This window comes from Oryzias latipes, chromosome 7 (assembly GCF_053564925.1).
Source record: "Oryzias latipes strain Hd-rR chromosome 7, Olatipes_Hd-rR_3.1".
Lineage (NCBI taxonomy): Eukaryota > Metazoa > Chordata > Actinopteri > Beloniformes > Adrianichthyidae > Oryzias > Oryzias latipes.
In genome coordinates, this window is record NC_136243.1 from 23,695,413 (window position 1) to 23,714,786 (window position 19,374).

The 19,374-nt window shown below is 39.9% G+C and overlaps 1 protein-coding gene across 3 annotated transcripts; it reads right to left on the reverse strand.

The window, feature by feature from the left end:
* Positions 1-14: 14 nt before the first annotated feature.
* LOC101171488 (RNA-binding motif, single-stranded-interacting protein 2) lies at positions 15-18,987 on the reverse strand. 3 transcript variants are annotated; one of them, XM_020704666.3, is made up of 14 exons: positions 18,798-18,987; positions 13,095-13,282; positions 10,233-10,291; positions 9,584-9,675; positions 6,151-6,308; positions 5,913-5,992; positions 5,690-5,799; positions 5,461-5,507; positions 5,292-5,385; positions 5,155-5,205; positions 4,903-5,013; positions 3,213-3,293; positions 3,055-3,136; positions 15-2,954 (listed from the first exon to the last, which is right to left on the reverse strand). In XM_020704666.3, the coding sequence occupies exons 1-13, from the start codon at positions 18,867-18,869 to the stop codon at positions 3,059-3,061; spliced, it is 1,221 nt and encodes a 406-aa protein (XP_020560325.1). In that variant the 5' UTR covers positions 18,870-18,987; the 3' UTR covers positions 15-2,954; positions 3,055-3,058. The 3 variants fall into 3 exon arrangements, with proteins under 3 accessions (XP_020560325.1, XP_004070504.1, XP_011475412.1); XM_004070456.5 differs by having other exon boundaries at positions 13,095-13,285; positions 18,798-18,986; XM_011477110.4 differs by having other exon boundaries at positions 15-2,967; positions 13,095-13,285; positions 18,798-18,986.
* Positions 18,988-19,374: the final 387 nt, after the last annotated feature.

Consider the following 19,374-nt stretch of genomic DNA (forward strand, 5'->3'; position numbering starts at 1 on the left):
TAAAAACAAAAACACAGTGGAAAAAAACATTTATTAAAAAAAAGTAAAGATCTTTTCTTTAAAAGAAGAGAACAGAGAGGATGGCACAAACATTAAAAGGTAATGAAAAAAAAAGACTTCAGACCTTGAATGTGAATTAGAAGTTGACCAAGTGACATATTGACCTTCAGATAAGGGCATAGCTCTTTAAGGTTAGCAGCAGTAGGTGTTGAGATTCATGCCAGAACCCAGCTTTTCTTCAGGTTTTTTGAATTTTGACAACGGCAAAACACCTGTACACAAGTATTTGTGTCCAGTAAAAGGAAATATCTTGAGTTTAAACCAATCCAGTTAGAGATTAAGCCCACAAACAAGGCTGCTCTTCACTATTCCTCCAGACAAATCTAAGGCATTTCAGTGAAGTTAGATTTTCTCAAGAGTTAACAAAAAGAAAAGACTGGATGATGAGCCACAGCTGTCCCATGACAAGTGTGAAACAATTCCCTTTTAAATTTAGAATTTAAACCTACAGTGAAACAAAATATCCATTTGTTTGGAAAAACAAAAGATTAAAGCCACATTATGGTGTGATTTACTGACATTTTTTTAGCTTTCTTAATATTTTTATTGCATTACTTGAAATATAAATTAATTGCATAGATTTCCAGACCTTGGGTGTTTGGTTAATGTTGGACAGAAGAGTTGAAGGATGTGGACACAGAACCAGCTGTGAAGAGTGTATAGTTGGTCTTTACATTGGAGAACTTGTAGACAAACTGAATCTACAATGTTCTGGCAGAATGAGGTAAATCGAGGTTTTTTTGAGCATTTTTTTTCTACTATAATCCCAACGTTATGGGTTGACTGTAACTTGGCATCGGAACCGAACATACATGTTTTATCCGTGATCTGGAATCATAAAGTGCCAACATTTGTGACACAAGCCAATCAAAAAGAAAAAACATTAAAGCTTCTTTCACATAAACACTGAAACCAGAACAAGATACAAATAATCACTGCTTTAAAAAAAAGAATCTATCATCTATTTCTTTATATCTGCACACAACACACTATCAAAAATAAAATCAAAGCATTTTTGAAAAAATATGATCAATCTCAAAGCTTTAAAACAAAAAATACAAACCTTTTAAATAACTTTTTAAAAAAAAGGTGAGCAGGGCGGGTAAAAAAAGGCAGACAAATAGTCTGACCGTTGACCGTTAATAACATCACATTTCAACCACTTTAGGAGGTCATTTTCCAGTTGATCGCCATGCTTTCTTCGTCAAATCTATGTACTGTACTAAAGGTCCTGCTTCGGAAAAACCTTTTCTGTAGATTCAGGGGAAAAAATCAGATCTTCCTTCTAATACATTTTTATGGGAAATGTCATTTGATTTCATTTTGTTACTGAATGGACTGGAAGATGACCTCACGAATTATCTGAAAACATCTAAACACATGAATTTGATGTATTTACAGGCACCACTGAGTTTTCTCTTGATCCCTGTTTTGCAACTTTGGATTCCATCAGGTGGAGCAGCTCAAAGCAACCCTAATATGTCGTCTCAGATAAACCTACAGTGACGTGCAAAAGATTGTTGAAAATAATCAGTCTGGTGAGCAGAAGATCAACACATAACCAAAACACCAAAAGTTAAAACTGAAACACTTGTTTGAATGTTTGAACTGAGTGTGGTGTAAGGGGGAAACTTCCAAAGATCTGAGCTCCGGGACATGTTTACCACTAGGTGGCAGCACCACAGGTTACTCTATGAAGCCAGTTTCAAAGTGGAAACTCCCCTGCCTTTGACACTAAAAAAACAACAATTAGAACAAACTAAAAGGAGAGGCAATTAAGTGCAATTATGAGGATTTAACTCAGCTTATTAATTATCCCCAAAACCGATAAACTTAAGCTTTTTGTGAAAACAAGCCAGCAAAAAAATGATTGTAAGCCATGAGAAAGTAACAAAGGCAACAGAAAAGGTTCAAGAATTATCTGAAAAGGAAAATTAATAAACATCTCACAAAAAGATGACAAACTGCTAGAAAAGAAAATATTAAATGTAAAAAAAGATTTCATTGGATACATATAGACACCACTGATCAACAGCTCCACTACTACTAACAGAAAGATCAAGAAAGTGAAGAAAATGGGGCTAAAATAGCCACTTTAAAACGAATTAATGTTAAAATCTACAACATTTAACTTTTTTGTCTTGGAAATTATGTTGTCTTTTGCTCACAGTGAGGTCTTTAAAAAAGACTTGCGCGCCACATTATATGGAATGGTTAAACGTATTTTTTTAAAGTAGTCCTCTCCTTTGAAACGTTCTTCTTGAGATTCCTCTTGTCTTTGTGATCTCTTGATTGTCTGAAGCTTTCGTGAGACTTTCATATAAGGAAGTGCCAAACAGTACTGGGGACCCCCACCCTCACCCCACCCCCACCCCCCGACCAGGTTTCCTACAAAGATCCGTCTGCTTGATGAGAGCGGTAGGCTATGCCTTTAAAAAATTCAGTCTCTTCAAATATCTGCACCAATGAATCCAATCAAGACAAAAAAATGGGAAAAAAAACAATTATGTACACAAGGCAATTCAAAACCTGAAAATGACACAAAAAAGGAAGCAAGAACAACCTATTTTACAAAAGAACTCAAAAAATTATGCTGAAATGTTCTTTACCTGGTTTCATTCTTCCTTATTGGAGTATTCTGAAAGATGTAATGAAGTCCAAAAGACCTTTGACACGAATGTACTGCATGTGACTCATGTGTCTTGATTGTTATCAACAAAGTTGCTCCTTGTTCTGTTCTTCCCGGGTTCTCATTTGTCTCCAGCTTCGCTTTTTTGGGAGTAAAAGACTTAAAACATTAGTTTATAGAAACATCTTTTCTGGTCCGTTCACGTTAAGTTCACTTTAGCCGTCGCCCCGTCTCCCAACAGTCGGCCCAGCCTCCAGAGGATAATCTGACACATAAACCTTCCAATTAGGAACAAGAGAGGCTTCTGCATTATACCTGTGTTTGGAAACGCACATGCATCTGCATGAAGCAACATAAAAACTCACCTCTTCACTTGTTATGCTGGTACGAATACGTTGAGTGTTCGGTAGGGGTCTCTATGGCAACAGGTTGCTGGACAGCACTTTCCTGAGGAAGACGAGGAACATTAAATCTACCTATTATGACAATATTTTGGAGGTGTAACCAAAAAAATCCAGTTTACCTCAACTGAGATGTTGGTTGCAGGCACTTGGGTGTATGGAGGTATGTATGTTCCCTGTATGGATGTGTTTGCAGGTATATACTGGAGAAAAACAATTACAGTCAAAACCATTCCTATCTTAAAGAAAAGTGCCAAAAAATTTACTTTAGGAGAGAATATGATGTCATTTCTCTTTACCAAAAAAATGGATTATTATTATGAACTATTATATTAAAAAGAACTATGATATAATGAGGTCTCCTGTACCACTCAAGGTATTAAAAAAAGGCTCTGTAGGAAAGCTCTCTGAAAGTCATAGGGAAAGGTCCAAATCTCATTCACGATTTCCATTCCAAGAAAAAGGTAAATTCCAGCTAACTCCATATTTTTCATTTATTTAACCAGATCAAAGACCCAATGAGATTGAGATCTCTTTCGCAGGGGCGAACTGGCCACGAGGTCAGCCGCACAAATCAATAGCATTTACAAGAGTTTAACAAGAGAAGAAAGACAAACAGAAAGTTTAATAAAAAGTAAAAAGAAAATAAAAATTGAAAAGAAATTGGCACTTAAGAGTACAATACATATGGACCATAAGAGTAACACATGGGAAAGACCAGAAGTATAATGGTACGAAAAGTACTAAGAGCAATAAAATTGGAAAGTTCCATCTCAGTTTGAACTAAAAAGCTTGTTTGACCCAAACAAATGACTTCAACTAAGATAAGAATGACTTCTTGATCATTTTGAAAAGAAATTAAACTAGTTGGAACTAGGCCAAGAATAGTTTTGAGTCCTACAGTGAGAGGCCTTTGCGTACTCAATGAACCACTCTGCTCTGGTCTTCAGTTCACAGTAGCGTGTAAGACTCTGACTTACGAACGTCAGAGCACAATAATACACAGGGCTTAGAGACCGAAGGCATCCATATACAAAACATCAACATAATCCAATAAAAGGGTGCAGATATCAGGAGTTCATGAGGGAAAAGCAGGATGTAGTTCAATAATAGAATCAAAGCTTCACCGTCAATCTACAGACCAAATTTACAATAAGCGTCTGAAAAGACACTGATTTAACGAAAATCCAAGATGCTTTCACTTCAAACTGCTTCTATGGATTTCTCTTGGACAGTTTTTTATGATTGAATATTGTCTGGTATTCACATGAATGTGAAAATACCACGACCTTATTTTTTTCACAGCATCTAACGTCAGTTTCAGGCAATCCAAACATACTAAACTATTGTAAAGGCAGAGTGCAAATACTAAGAAGTCTGGCTAACAGAAAAGGACAGTAAAGGATTTTACCACTGGCAAACAAGTTTAAACCAATGTTCGACACAGACCAAAACCATAAATGTAAAATAAAAAACAAAAAAAACAACAACAAAATACAAAAAGTAAGACAAAAAAAGTTGTAGGTGGAAACCCACCCAATCGGATAACACCACCTGAAGCTGTTGCGGTCAATGTAAAGTCAAGGAAAAATATTACAGTCTTCAGATAGGACATGAGCTTAAAGAGAATTATGGAAAGGTCGAGATCATATTTTTCTCTGCAACTTTGGTAATACAATTGCAAAATGGTTTAAGAACAGTTTAACATCTCCTGCTATTACTTAGGGCCACAAATCTGTCAAGTTGCCTAGTAAAATCTCAGCATTTAAAAACAATATCAGCTCAAGGACAAACTGTCTGCAGGCTGCTTACTGTGCCACTGCCGCCCATGGAGAGATGGCTGAGCTGCTGTGTCAGGGGTCCTATCATGGAGGTCGGCTGGATGGACATGGTGTGGTCCATTCCTGACGTCAAGACTGCTCCCTGCGGCAAAACAATGCTGTTAGCAGTTGCCATCTAAGCAGCTGGCAAAGAAAGACTGTTCCTTTTTGTAAAAACTAAATATTCAAATGCATGAGGATTAGGGTTCCAAGGTCAGAGAGGTCGCAGCTCAAATATACTCACTGTGGGTGGCATTATGTATGACTGATGATGTATCCAGGATGGGTTATGTACCTGCAGGAGGAGAAAAATAATACAGGCAGTCAGATATCCATATTAGAGAAAAAAAGGCAAATGTGGGGATTTTCAGCCCCCCTTACCTGATAAGTGGACACAGGGGAATGCATGTACGGGGAAAGGGAGGCTGGCCCAACCATCCGACTGGGGGCAATGCTATACGGGGAGGAGTAGAACCTAAACAGAGATGGAATTGTTAGTGAGAGCAATGTGTTCTCTTTCTTCTGGCAGTACACAGGGTAAAATACTAACCCATTCTGTAAGGCTGTGGTGGGGTCATAAGTGAGGGTCATTCCTCCCTAAAGGCAGCAGACAAGGCAGAAGGTCATTGTTGAAGTACTACCTGCTGGCACACCAGAGTGTGGCAAACTTCTTCTCCTTTTAGGAGCCAGAAGGAGCACTCAGGAACCATTTGGTCATTTAAATAATGAGTGTCACTAGTTATTTAAACTAAACTGAAAATTGAAATGAAGAAACGTACAGACTCTCCGTCTCTTGTCCAGGGTCGACCGCTCTGCAGATATTTTCCTTGGCTCTGACGCTTTTTTTGGCCCCCATCCGCAAATTTACACAGCAAGGGTTCTGGTGGGCCTGAACCAGGATTTTTTTAAAAGCAGGAAGCAAATACCAAGAAGGCTGAGTTCAGTTTGAACACATTTTTCAAAAGGCAGCTCTTACATGGTAAAAAGAAAAACAATGTTTACCTTGAACACCAGGGGGAGTTTTGATAAATTTTCCATTAAAATGTTGGATGATCGCTTCACATTTCTCTGTTGACTCCATCCTGCAAAATAAAAAAAGCAGGGCTTGTCAAAAACCGTTAAAGCTGAATACAAATTCCTTAAAGCAACCGTCTTCCTGAAAGAACCACAAGGGGGCTCCCTAACACATGTAAAGCTAGAGACTCTGAATTTAAGAACCAACTCAAAAGTGACCATTCACCTGGCAAAGCCTACTCCTCTGCTGGTTCCGCTGGCGTCACGGAGGATCCGAGTGGAAATGGCCTGGCTGAAGGGCTTCAGCATGTTCTCCAGTTCCTGCTCATCCATCGACAGTGGAAGGTTGGAGATGTAGAGGTTGGTGGGGTCCTGTTCCTGTTGCTGATCAGGCAATGAGTAATTAATGAGGATCTGAAAAACAGTCCTGAGGAAAACTGTACATGAGAAGCTCCCCAAAAAGTTTTGAACTCATAAGAGGTCTGAGGTCTGAACAGCCTATAGCTTCTTCACCAGATCTACAGTCCATATTCTCACAGAATTTGAATGAATGTTACAACAATTTTCTTTTTTTACATGAGTTAATAGAAAAAGGAGACGACTCTTCAATAAACAGAAAGTCTAAGACTTCATGTAATGTGACACCAGAGAATAATTCCATTTGGATCTTCAAGATGACAAAATGCCTCTGATGGTGAAAGCTAAGCTGTGACGTCTCTGAACAAAGACTTCAGAGAACATCCGTCGTGTTTTAGGCCCTCCAGAATGCTAACGTAATCCCCACGTTTCCCGCATTACCGTGATAATATGCTGCTTGGATTCAGGCTCCTATATCCATGTGCTAATCCTGTTCTTATATGCCTGCACAGGCTTTAAAAATCAGGGAAGTTATGCAGCTCTCCCACACTTATTTTGCAATCAAAACACTAGGAAGCAAAGTGAAAGAAACCATAACAAGGATATTTTAGCTCCTCAAACTAGACTCTTCATTCTTTCATGCCCAAACGCATTCAAATTTGACCTACAGTGTTTTGCATGATATCCAATCTGCACCACCCTCAAGCCACTATGCATATTCATCATCTGGGGTGCAAAAAAAACCTGCAAAAGCAGTGTGACTTCATATCCATCCCATGAATAATGGATGTGTGATGGTGGTTTCTCCTTCACCTTTCTCCCTCTCATTCTCCTTCACAACAATACAAACCAGTGCCGAAGCCCCGAGAGCCTGCAGAGGAGACTTGCTCCACATTTCCACTGTACGTGAGTCAGAGTGAGTCAGAGAAAACTCTGATGCAAAGCCAGTTGGAGAGAAGAGATATTTAGCCAGCAAAATAAAGAAGTAGGAATGTCATTGATCTGGCTTAATGTGAGGTCATTCTTCCCGAGGTGTGTGTGTGACATTATCGGTTTAAAGCATGGCCTGTAAGTACATGTTGACTGTCATTTGCACTGTGTGTGTTGACAGGGTGGACAGCGGGGCACTGTGCCCTGCTGACTGGGAAGCTGCTGAGAAAATAAGTCAGATGCCACCAGGGTAAACAGACAGCTTCATTGTACAGCAAGTGCAGAAAGCAGGCCCTGGGATATGCTCCCTTAACGCTCCCACTAATATAAACACATATGAACCTGTGAGTTCTTGCTTATGAAGAGTCTTCAGTGAAAGTGAAACCCAGGAAGACACGGATCAGTCACTCATCCAGAAAGGACATCATACAGTAGCAGACAGTAAAGTAAATTGGCTTAAAAGCCAAAACAAATTTTCTCGACATCACAGAAATGCTTGGCAAGATTTTTCTTTCTATCTTAAGGTGTTCTATAAGAGCTCCTATATTAAAAAAAGAATTCAAATGTACATTTTTGATCAAATGTGCTTCAAAAACAGGCTTTGTTTAGCCACTCTTTTGGCAAGAGATTGTGTTGCACAATTATCTCCTTTAAATACCTCAAAGGTATTTCTGTAGCGCCTGTTCACCTTTGGCACCTTGACTCTTCTGCTGTCAAGTTTCTGAATAATGGAGCACTAATTGGTATTTTGGCAGAGCCAAATCCATCTGGGGTCTATCCAAATGTGAAATTGTCCACAAACACCTTTTTAAATTCATGCAGGTTAATATTTATTTGTATTTATGGGACTTTGCATGTCTTAAAAAAGTTCTCACACCACTCAGCAAATTAGAGGCAGCTAGATTTTGACTTCTGGTATAAGAATCTCATCCTTTCTGTGTTCTAAAGAAAACTTTAAAAAAAAAAGCAAAACCCTTGTTTTTGGATGCTGGCAGCAAACTCACATATAAACTTTGAATTCTCTTGATGACCCCTATGCTAAGTCTTTGTCACGATTCATCTGAAATGGTGCCTCATTTGTAAGGAACGTGCATTTTTAGGATAAATAGCAGAACTGACGGCTCTAAAAAACGGTAAATCTTCCCCACCTACTCCACCAAAGCATGCGCTCTGTCATAGACTCTTGTGTGGTGGATTAGATGATTAGAAGACATTTTAGCTTTTAACAATGGGTTCTTAAAACTAATCAGGATGGATAGGATCAGGAATGAGTACATCAGAGGGACACATTATGTTAGAGGTTTTGGAGAAAAAGTTAGAGAGGCCAGACTGAGATGGTTCGGACATGTCCAGGGGAGAGACAGTGAATCTATTGGTAGAAGGATGCTGAGTGTGGAGCTGCCAGGCAAGAGGTCTCGAGGAAGACCGAAGAGGAGATTTATAGATGAATGAAGACATGAAGGTACCTGGTGTTAGAGGAGGGGATGCAGAAGACAAGATTAGATGGAGGAAGCTGATTCGCTGTGGTGACCCTTGACAGGAAAAGCCGAAAGGAATAGAAGAAATAGCATGTGGAATAACCACAGAGCCACAACAGCCTGCCCCTCCTCCTCATGCTAGTCACACACGCTGCTGTGGGATTCTATTTAACCAGCATTTGACGCAAGTCGGCCAGCATAGCTGTGTTGGTCACTCTGGCAATGATATATCAGTCTAAATTCCATCATCTGGACATATTGCCCTGCAAACTGTGACAGCAAATCTGTAAAAAAAAAAAAACTACGCCAGCCAAATGCTGACTTTCCTAGGGCGTTGGCTTCATGGGGCTTCACATTCCGAGGACTGTCTCTGAAATCAACCTTGGTCTTCAATGCTGCCACTTGGGTTTGAGGAGACCCTTCTTGAAGTTGTTCAATTGGACCAACCTTATTTAGATCAGTCAATTTGTAGGATGTTTCTTCTTGGAGCAAACTGTAACAAAGCCCAGGCTAATGGTGCAGGAAGCTCCAAACAAGAGTCAGCAGTGTAAACTGTTTGGCAGTAACATATAAGACTTGCCAAATTTTATATGGGTGTGACTCACATGCTCAGCTGTGCAGCTCATTCCACAAAATTTTGTTTTTTAGAAGCGTGCCAGCATTTGACAAGGAGAGAAAAGGCCTTTCCAGGAATATCAGAGTCATAGGAAGATGCATTTTTACAACAGGAAGTCTACCAAACTCAAATGTCCCTTCATTTTGAGCTAAGTTTATGTTTGTCGCACCAAAAGAAATAAATATCTACTAAAGAAGTTTCCGCTGCTTTGAATTTGTGATTTTGCATTTGGTCAACAGAACTTGATGAGCTTGAAACAAACCCCCATATCGTCTTACCTTGGCCATTTGAGCCTGCACGCCACCCGCCTTCAGTGCTGTCACTGCCTTCTGAGCTGAGGCTGGACTGTCAAAGTCCACAAAACCATAGCCTGCAGGGTTTAAAACATACAACAAAACTTAACAGTTATGACAATGAGATATGATGCACACTGAAGGACGGGCAGGTTATTTCAACTCATAAAGCACTGTTACAGCCATCTATTGAGGATTTATGTAGACTTATACAACACAATTGGTAATACACTGAGCAAACACAACTGACAGTCCCATGGAATAGTCACAAAGTAATGGGATTTAGGCTATAACTGCAGTCTTTCCCACAGTCTAATATGCACATAAGTGAGAAAGTGGGTCACATTTGTTTAAACATGTGATGCTATTTGATCTCTTTCTTCCTGATATACAAAAAACCTCAAATGATAGAAAAAGATCTTTAGAGAAAAATACGGTCTAACAAGCACAATAAGGAATTGGGCAATAGCTGTGGGAACCAAAAAGGCATAAAACTAGACAGCATGGCTCAGTGAGCATCGTAAATTACAAAAGATTGAAGATACTTTCACCGGGCGTATGATTTAGATAAATCCTGCAGCTTATCTTTGAATCCAACATTCCATACAAAGCCATCTTTCAGAGTAAGGCTCACCTTTGCATTTGTTTGTGGTCTTGTCCAAGATGGCCTTGGTCGACACAATTTTCCCATATCTGAAAAACAGTCATGCTTTCAGATCATCCTTTAGTAAATGCAAATAATTGTCTAGCCTTGTCATTGAGGAAGTGTGCTTTTTACTTAACTATTGACATTGTCTATTTTTGAAAAGTAAAAGATCACCTTCCAGATATTATGCCACTGAACAAAACTTTAGAACTTGATGATAAATGATGTCCACAGACAAATGTTTAAATGGAAGAGGTATCAGAAATAAATGAGTGTCAATAACACATCAATTCATATCCTGCTGCAGTTTTAGATAAACTCACAAAACACCACATTAAAAAAATGTAAATAAACCAGCGGTTGTATGTAAATAGCGCAGATGGACAGGAAGGATGGAGCTTGACTTTAGCAAATGCTTTTCTGCAGCAGCGTCTATCAGTTCCCATCTCCCCGGGCATGTGCATGCAGTGTAATCTGATACGCCTCTCCTTGACTGTCCTGTCCAATGATGGCTCACAGCCATGTACTCATTTACACACACACACAACAGGCACACAAAGAACCACGCTGCTATCCAGCTTTCCAGTACTGCATCGCTGCTTCATTCCATGTGGGCTGGTCACTTTCAGAATTTGTTTTTCTGCATGTTGACCCAAGAAATGTTTGATGGATAGTGAATCCAATGAACTAATCCAATCTTTCCCTGTGTCTTTTTATTCTATTAACAAAAGAAGTGTACATGTTTTCTTTGTCTGTCAGACAGGTCAGCTTAATAAATGACATAATGACAACCTACACAAAACACTGTTTTTCTTGTCTGTTTGCTTGACATTAGAATGACAAAGTTGTTCACTTTTGCATTTTTCCCACAAAGTCCCACCCCAATCATCTTTTGAAGTTTTTCAGAAGCGTTCCCAGTGGTCATTGAATTATGAACATGCCCTTTTTAGCCAAAATCACAAAACATGTTGTTTTCTAGAACATAGTTTCTGCAGAGCGGCAGTAGTAACTCTTTAGAAATTTGATTAAGTTATGGACTGGACCGTTGGCAGACTTGGCACGGAGTAAGCCTGCTCTGACTTCCCATAATCTTTTGTTTACACTCTCTCTTGCTATCTTACAGTCCCTCCCACCCCAAATCTAACTTTACCGGAGCAACAAAAATGGCAAGCAACATTGGAGCTATCCAGCCGTACAGTTCTGAGACAGATGTCAGCTCAGACGAGGAAAACAAAGACGTACATGGATGAAGTCGTCTGCAAGTGGATGCATCGTAATGTTGCGGAGCAGAGAGCTTGTGGCCCGCCAACTGTATCCTACGCAGCTGTTTTTCAAACTGCTTTTTTTTCATCTGATCCTAATTCACAACGGTTTGACTTAAGAAATATTCAAAACTCAATTTTAAGCTTAATTTTCGTTTTATATGTTCTCCATCATGAAATAAAAAAAATGCCAAAACACCAAAACACAAATTTCATTAGAGTGTGTCTTTAGAACGCACTCTTTAGAACTACATGTCATCAGCTGATCTGGAGGGTTGCTCTTTTAACAGCAATCCGGTCAGTCTTTCACTTCTCATTAGATTTGCTATTTAAGCTCTGCTTCTTGCAGCTAACATGGTAGAGTTGTTAGATTTTGCTCTTGTCGCTGTAAAGTTGAAGGAGTCAGCCATGCACAATCATCATCCTTAAAACGCAGGCCACCGGACACAAGACGAGGGCAAAAACCAGAGCAGAAGCAGCAGCAAAGCACCTAGAGACACAACTGCAGGGGCTGGATGTGCAGATCCAACCCCCTCTCCACTACTCATCCTTTACATAGTAAATCTCAAGTCTTGCATGCAGCAGCTCCAAGTGTGGGGGGAGGGGGTGTGAGGACTTCTGTCCTGGTGGTTTGCACGTTGACTGTAGAAACATGTAAAATTGTCTTTTCTCCAAGAGCTGGTTCTTTTTGCTCCTTCAATGGTTCATCCACAACCTCGTAAATATCAGTCAAAACAAACACCATTAGCTTTAAAATAATTGCTGCTTTCAAGCAGTGATTTTATCTGCTCTTTAAAAGAAGAAATTTGAAAAATACCCAGCATTATCTGACATAAGAAACTCCATTCACTTCTCCTTTGATTCTCTACAGCCCCCTCTGCCGCCATAGGCCTTGTTTGTCTTTCCCTTTTCCCTGGGCTCGCCATTTCCTGTAGGGTTAGGCAGGCTCATGTGGGCCATATCTTCCAGACAGCTGTAAAATAACTGGCCTCACCCTCCCTCTCTCCTTTATTCAGTCACTGTATCCTCCTTTGCCTCCCTTTCTCTCACTCCTCTCCTCTGCTCCTCTGGTTCTCATCACCGGGCTCCACAATTCAATTAGGTAAAAGCAGATCGTTCATCTCAGCCCGCAGTATTTTGATGTCTTTTACTGAAAGCCCAACAAACATATCAGATGGACTGGATGAAGACACTACATGCACAACTATAATGAAGCTGCTCGACACACACAACTGGGCTTTAAACAACATGCAGTGGGCCAGGTAATCATCACGGCGAATTAAAGACAAAACAGAAAAGAAAAAGTGTTTGTTAAAACCCTACAGAGAATACAAAAAGAAGGATTTACTTTCATAAAAAAAGAATTTGCATTTTTATTTGCCGTGGATGATCTTTCACAAATGTGAGGAAGGCATCCATCTGCTGTATTAGCCCACGCTGACATGCAAACCATTCGGCCTCCCAGCCAGCCGCTAACAGCAATCACTCAGAATCCGCTCTACTACTCCAACTAGGCTCCTGCTTGAGAGAGATTTAGTGGGTGAGAAAAGAGAAAGTGATGCAATTCTTTTTTTTTTGTGAAACTTACGGTTGACAGAGTTTGACCAGATCTTGGTCTGTAGTTCCTGGGTGGAGGCCGCGGATGTAGAGGTTGGTTTTGCTGAGCTGCTCTCCCCCATAGTTGGTGCTGCCATTACTAATGGTGGCGCTGTTGATATTGTTGTTATTGTTGGGGCTTGGGGGAGCCATCTGATGGTTGGAGGGGGACACATATGTCTGCTGAAAAACACAACCAGAAGACATTTATTTTTCAGCGCTCAGATTGCATTATTTGTACGTTGGGTATTTAGAAAGTGGATAGAAACAACAGTCCAGAAAGACTGACTGTGGGACTTGTGTCTGTGCACCAGTGGAAATATATGACTTAATTTGAGTTGGACAGATGATGACTTACCCAACCTACATACACGACTACTATTCTCAAAAGCCAGGCACAAAAAAAGTGGAAATGTCAATAGTCAAGTAGAAAGCACACTTTTTTTGACCATAAAGGCTGATCCATTTGAATTTTGCTTACACAAACATTCATCCAATGATCCTAAATTTCTGACATTATTAAAGCTAACTTATAAAATATGCAACAAAACTGAAATGCAACAAAACTGAAATGCAAAAAAAAATTGGTTCAAAAACAAGTCAGAACATTCTGCCTGTGTTCTATATGGAAAATAGAAGAACACAGAATCAGCCCACATTCCATGCAGACTTGCTGGAAGCGAGTATTAAGTGGTTCTATGACGTAACTGACTGTCCTGTACAGAATATACTGTACTGTCAAGCCTGTAAACAGAACTGACTATATGAAAACTAATGCCAAACACTGCTTAGCTTCTGTTTATACATTTCACACACACACTGAATGACTGACGCTGTTATTGTAAGGTACTTTTTGAAAGCACCAGCAGATTCTGTTTTGAGTGTAAATAACTTTCTTTGTTGTCTATCTATGTTTTTTAACCTTTATTTCTTATTTTTGCATTCTCTCTTAAATAGTGTATCACATTAAGGAAATAGTCAAAATAGACATGAAGACTTGGCTTCATAAAAAGTTTTTAACTTTGGGTTGAGGGTGGTTTCTTTCAAAAACCCTGAAAAACAGACTATTGGAGAGATTACATACCTTATCAGAGTATCAGTTTCCATGATTAAATTTTGTGATCAGATTGCTCTGTCTGCCTCTGCATAGATGCTCTCTCAATAAAAAAAAGGCAACAAAAAGTGCAGAATGTGAACAGACAGGGAAATGTGCACATGCATTCTTGCTTCACCAAAGAGTTTGAAGATTACAATGCCAGTTACACTTGTCCTGTTGTTTCCCCTTCCAGAGGGAGGAACTGTTTGATTTGTTCAGGTCAGTAGGTCAGACCAGAGGGAACAATGGAATTGCTTGCAGTAGTGAGTGATTCCACTAAATTAGCTGGTAATCCATTATTGGATTAAAACTGGGCTGGTATTGTTAGTGTTTTATATTTATTACTAATTTTTATTTGGCAGAAAACTGACACAGTGGTTACATTTAAGAGGTGGATGAGTACATTTAATCGAAGAGAATAAAAAGTTTGTTAAAGACCCACTCCAAAGAAAATTTCTGGTGATTTTACCATGCTCTTATGGGATTTTTCTGATGATGGAGGAGATATATTAAGAAAATTAAACTTGAAATTGCATTTCTAAGTATTTTTTCATTAAAATTGTTGTTTAACAGGAAATGAAAAAAACTTATTTTGAAAAAGATTGTAGGTGTGACGTAGAAACTACTATCAGCGACCCACAAGCTCCCTGCTCCACTCCATTCTGATGCATCCACTTGTAGACGACAAGATCCATGTAAGCCTTTGTCTTCTTCTTTCGAGTCGGCATCTGGCTCAAAACTGTAAGGCTGGATAGCTCCAAAATTGCTCACCATTTATGATGAACCAGTGATGTCAGGTCGGGGTTCTAAGGGGCTGCAAGCTAGCGGGAGAGCGTGTGTTCAGATGGATGACGGTAAGTGGAGGCGGGCCTACTCCGCACTTATAGTCCCAGATACAACTCAGGAATAGATTTCTATTGAACTGCTGCTCTGCAGAAAATATGTCTGAGAAAACAACACACTTTATTTTCACTTTTTTTTTTTGGCAGCATAATCAAAATTAAAAGACCGCTGGGAACACTTTTAAAATAGCTTAAAAGATTATTGGAGTGTGTCTTTCATTTCAAATAAAAAGTCAGGAGTTATGAGTTGGGGCTGTAAAGTGGTGTAGTGGGGTAGCACTGTTTGCTGGGTTTGGATCCTGGCTGGGTCCCTTCTGTGAAGTTTGCATGTTCTATGTGTGAATGCAAACCCTGTAGGGTTTTTGACCTCTCTGCATTCCTTGCACAGTTCAAAAACATGTTTTGCAGGTTGATTGGTGACTACAAGTTGTCCTTTGAAAATGAGTTTGTGTGTGGTTGTCGGTCTGTGTGTGGCTGAGATGGACAGATAAGCTGTTCGGGGTGTGGCCTGCATTCTCCCCATCATAGGTGTGATTGGCTCCAGTATACAACCATATAAGACAAAGCAGGTATTGATAATGGATGGATAGAAAAGACCTGTGACTCCTGTGCATTCTGATACATGAATCAGTTTGTGTAATAAGACGTACTAATTACAGAACTCTCCACTAAAAACAGAGACCTTCACAATTTAAATTTTATTTAACATTTTTTTCCAAAACTCATTAAGGGCTGTTGTGAAAAAAGGTTTTCACCAAACTTGCAATTTAAACTAAACGGTTAGTGCTTTTATTGAGAAAATTATTGATTCATTCATTTAAAAAACTTTAAAAAATGTGTTTTGTGTCTGAAAAAAATGAAAGAAATTGCTATACAGGTTAAAAAAAAATTAGCATCGTACGAGTGAATGCCTGTGGCTTAGTGCTTAAGCAGCTTTTCTTTGATGGATTGGTTGAGGGTTCAAATTTTAGGTTTGACAGTCATTGTGACCAAGCTACTCAATCCCACATTGCCTTGAACTGGAATAAATCTTTAGATTGCTTTTGATGAAAGCAAACAACTACTTTTAAGTAAAGGTTGATTGGATTGTGGCCTTTTTTTTAAATTCCCAGCCTTAAACCGAATAAACACAAACAGCTCTAAAGTGGCTTAAACTGCTGAGCTATGAATAAAAAAAATCTGAAAAGATAAACGATAACATATTCTTAGCGTGGATCTTCGATCCCTACATACACAAGTGAAATGAGCATCAATGAGCATCACTGCCTATTGTAAGGTTTTTTGTAACCTCAACACAGCTGCCTTTTACCTAAAGACTGTCTCTTTTTTTTATGAAGCTCAGAAAATTGCCACATTCATCTACACTTGTATCTCCAATCTTGTCTTCTTCATCATCACCAGCGCTGTTTGTTTTCTCACAATCTCAGCCTATTCTTCATCTGTGAAGCCACTTCACCGTAGCCGCGATCAGATTCACCTGCAGAAGTTTGGAGAGATGGGACAGGAGGAGACCCAATCCAGGCTTGAGCCTGGCTAGTGGGGCCTGTCTAATTGGGATCTAAGTTTGTTAGTAGAACGTGCTAATCCCTCTCATGTGCTTTCTAGTCAGAAGGTAGCATCTCATTAGGACCGCTCTGTTAGGTTTCATCTGAAGAAAGGCTGGCAGGGAGTCATCCCCCCATCTGCGCACCAGTGCCAGATCAAGGTGTTTTAGCAGGCACATAGAATATCTGAGGGTAAGGCACAATCACAGGCATGAAACGAGCTTAAGTAAATCTATATGAGGGAAAGTCATACATGTGTACCAATAATACAGATGCGTTTGCACATGTCCTTTCACCCATAACAGGGGCATCTTTGTGTATTCTTTACATTCCTCTGAACAAATGTTTAGTTCTCTATTAGGGCAGACAAAGACCTTTAGGGAACGTCGGTTCAATATTCAAGTTCAATAAATTGATTCACTTTCCCGGCAACATCACAGATCTACTGTAATTGGTTTCAGAGGCTCACAAGCAACGTTCGATCAAAAAGCAAAGCAAAACATTCAACGTTATGCAATAATCCCATCAGGGAAAGGGAAAAAGAAAAAAAATCACTGCTCTTTTTCTATACCAAAAGCTGGAAATCTAAGCAACCTTCAAATCTGCGTGTCTAACAGATTTGGCAGTTCCAATGGCACAAGTGATTCTGATTGTGCAAGAGGTATAAGCGTGGTCAACAAAGACAGAACTGGAGTGTGGACCAGGCAGCAGCCGAAGAACAACGAGGCGATTACAGCTGTGTGCAGAGGAGGTGAAGTCTGTGGGGAGTGCAGGTGACTCAAGGACTATTCAAGCTAGACAGAAAAATGTGAGCTAAAACAGTTAGAATGCAGCCATTTAACATTATAATTATTATTTTGTTGTTTTGGAACTAGAAAAAAAGGGATCATAAGAATTTGGTTAAAAAAAGGCTAGTTTGTCCTCATTGTTAATATTATTCTACCTTTCAGTATCTCACAATTCATCCTGTATGTCAGTCATAAACAAAACTGTCTCCATTAGACAGGAAGTGTATGTTTTAAGAGTCTGCTTGGTTATAAGGACTGCAGGATATACAGTACTATTAAAGATGTTATCTTTTTATATTGAACCCCGGTTTCCAGAAAATCCAAAGAAAAGACTTCAGATGGTAAAAGCTGTAACAACTCTCCATGTTTTCTGTTTTTAAGCAGACACCTCCTGGTTCCTCTTCTCCTTAATAGGTCTGCTTTCATCTCCCACTCAAAGGAGTTGTTTTCAACTGAATCGAGGAATGTGAAAAACGCGGAAGAAGAGGGGAAAAAAGATGAGAAGTTAATGAAAAGCAGAGGAAAGAAGGGGCGCCTCTTAATCCTTTTTCTCACAGTAAATGACACAGAGCAGAGGTTACCACTTGATGCTGGATTTACAAGTTCCCCTCTGTGTCACTTTTGGAGCCTTGATAAATAAGAGTTGTGTGAAAGAAAAAGTGAGTTTTATTTAAATAAATAAATAAAAAAAAATTGGATCCACGATTCTAAGAAATCCAAGTCATTAATCAAATATTGGTCCTTTAAGAATGGAACATAGGTTTGATAACAGATGTTATCTGTTGCTTGAAGTCATTGTTCCATTGAAAACATCTGGATATGAAGACATTTTTCTCTTCTTTATAGAGCTGCTGTGAAAGCCCCTCACAGTAATGATTACTGGCGGGGTGGGGCATATGGCTACGCGTAAAAGAAAGGAAAAAAAACTTTCCAAACTTGACTTAAAACTCCTGAGAACATCCCTGAAGTGAGCACACACCGAATTTACCTCATATTAAAGTTGGAGAACATAAAGCCTCCGGGGCTAATTTGGAACGTTGTGTACATCTCGAGCTCATTTGTAAGCTGTGTGGGCCACTCTGCGCAGGCTGGATATAATATAGGAAGACCGCCTCGACCGTGTAGGAGCGAAAGCCGCTTAAATCATTCACGGGTTCGGCTGGTTCGGGTCCAGTTCTAGTTGCCAACAGTTCAAGTCCAGCGCGGGAAAAGGTTGAGAAAGATCAAAGCAGCTGGAGAGTTTGAACGTCGCCAGAGAATCACTTTCAAGGACACTGCAGCTTAAACAGCCGCGCCGCTCGTTCATGGAGAGGCACAGCTCGAACAACAGCGCATCGAGTCGACAGAATGGCTTAGTTTCAGCTAAAGGCGACAGAAGTAGGCTGAGGGCAGAGGGGGGTGGGTGGAGTGGATGTGGTTGTTTACCTTTTTGCTGTTTTTGCCGGTGTAGCCGTTGTACGCGTTGATTCCCGTCCTTGGCGGCGCAGAGAGCAGCATTTTTACGCGCTGTTGTGTCCACGGGAGTGGAGACTCAGCTGACGTCAGGCAGGGAGACAGAGTCAGGAGCAGCGGCGGGGATTGGAGTCGCTCTGCCCAGCGCTCTGATGGACTCCGCTCAACACACACACTATATGCGCTTATGTTTTAGAATTGATCTCATCAGCGTGCCGTGCCGAGCCAATAACGCCACAGACGAAGAGGAATAGTTTAGATCACAACACTGCGTCAAGGGGACATTTATTAGACCTTAATCACAACGATAAATAGCCTAATCTCACTTAGTGCCATTTTTAAAACTTCAGATCACAACTTTTTACCCAATGATGAACAATTAAACAAATATAAATGTTTATTAATTGCAGGACTGTCCAAACTTTTGGCTAAGAGGACCGGATGTGGGGAGGTGAAAATGTATAATGGACAACCAGATGACGGGTAGTGGGGGTGGGCTTGCTCTGCACCAACAGTCCCGCTCACAACTCAGAGGCGAATTTTTAATGAA

Coding starts and splice junctions, on each gene's coding strand:
- LOC101171488 (XM_004070456.5), bottom strand. CDS start 18,869: ATGCTGCTCTCTGCGCCGCCAAGGACGGGAATCAACGCGTACAACGGC. Junction 5,800..5,912: donor AACTCCCCCTGGTGTTCAAG/GTAAACATTGTT, acceptor ATCCTGGTTCAG/GCCCACCAGAACCCTTGCTG. Junction 3,137..3,212: donor CAACCAACATCTCAGTTGAG/GTAAACTGGATT, acceptor CGTCTTCCTCAG/GAAAGTGCTGTCCAGCAACC.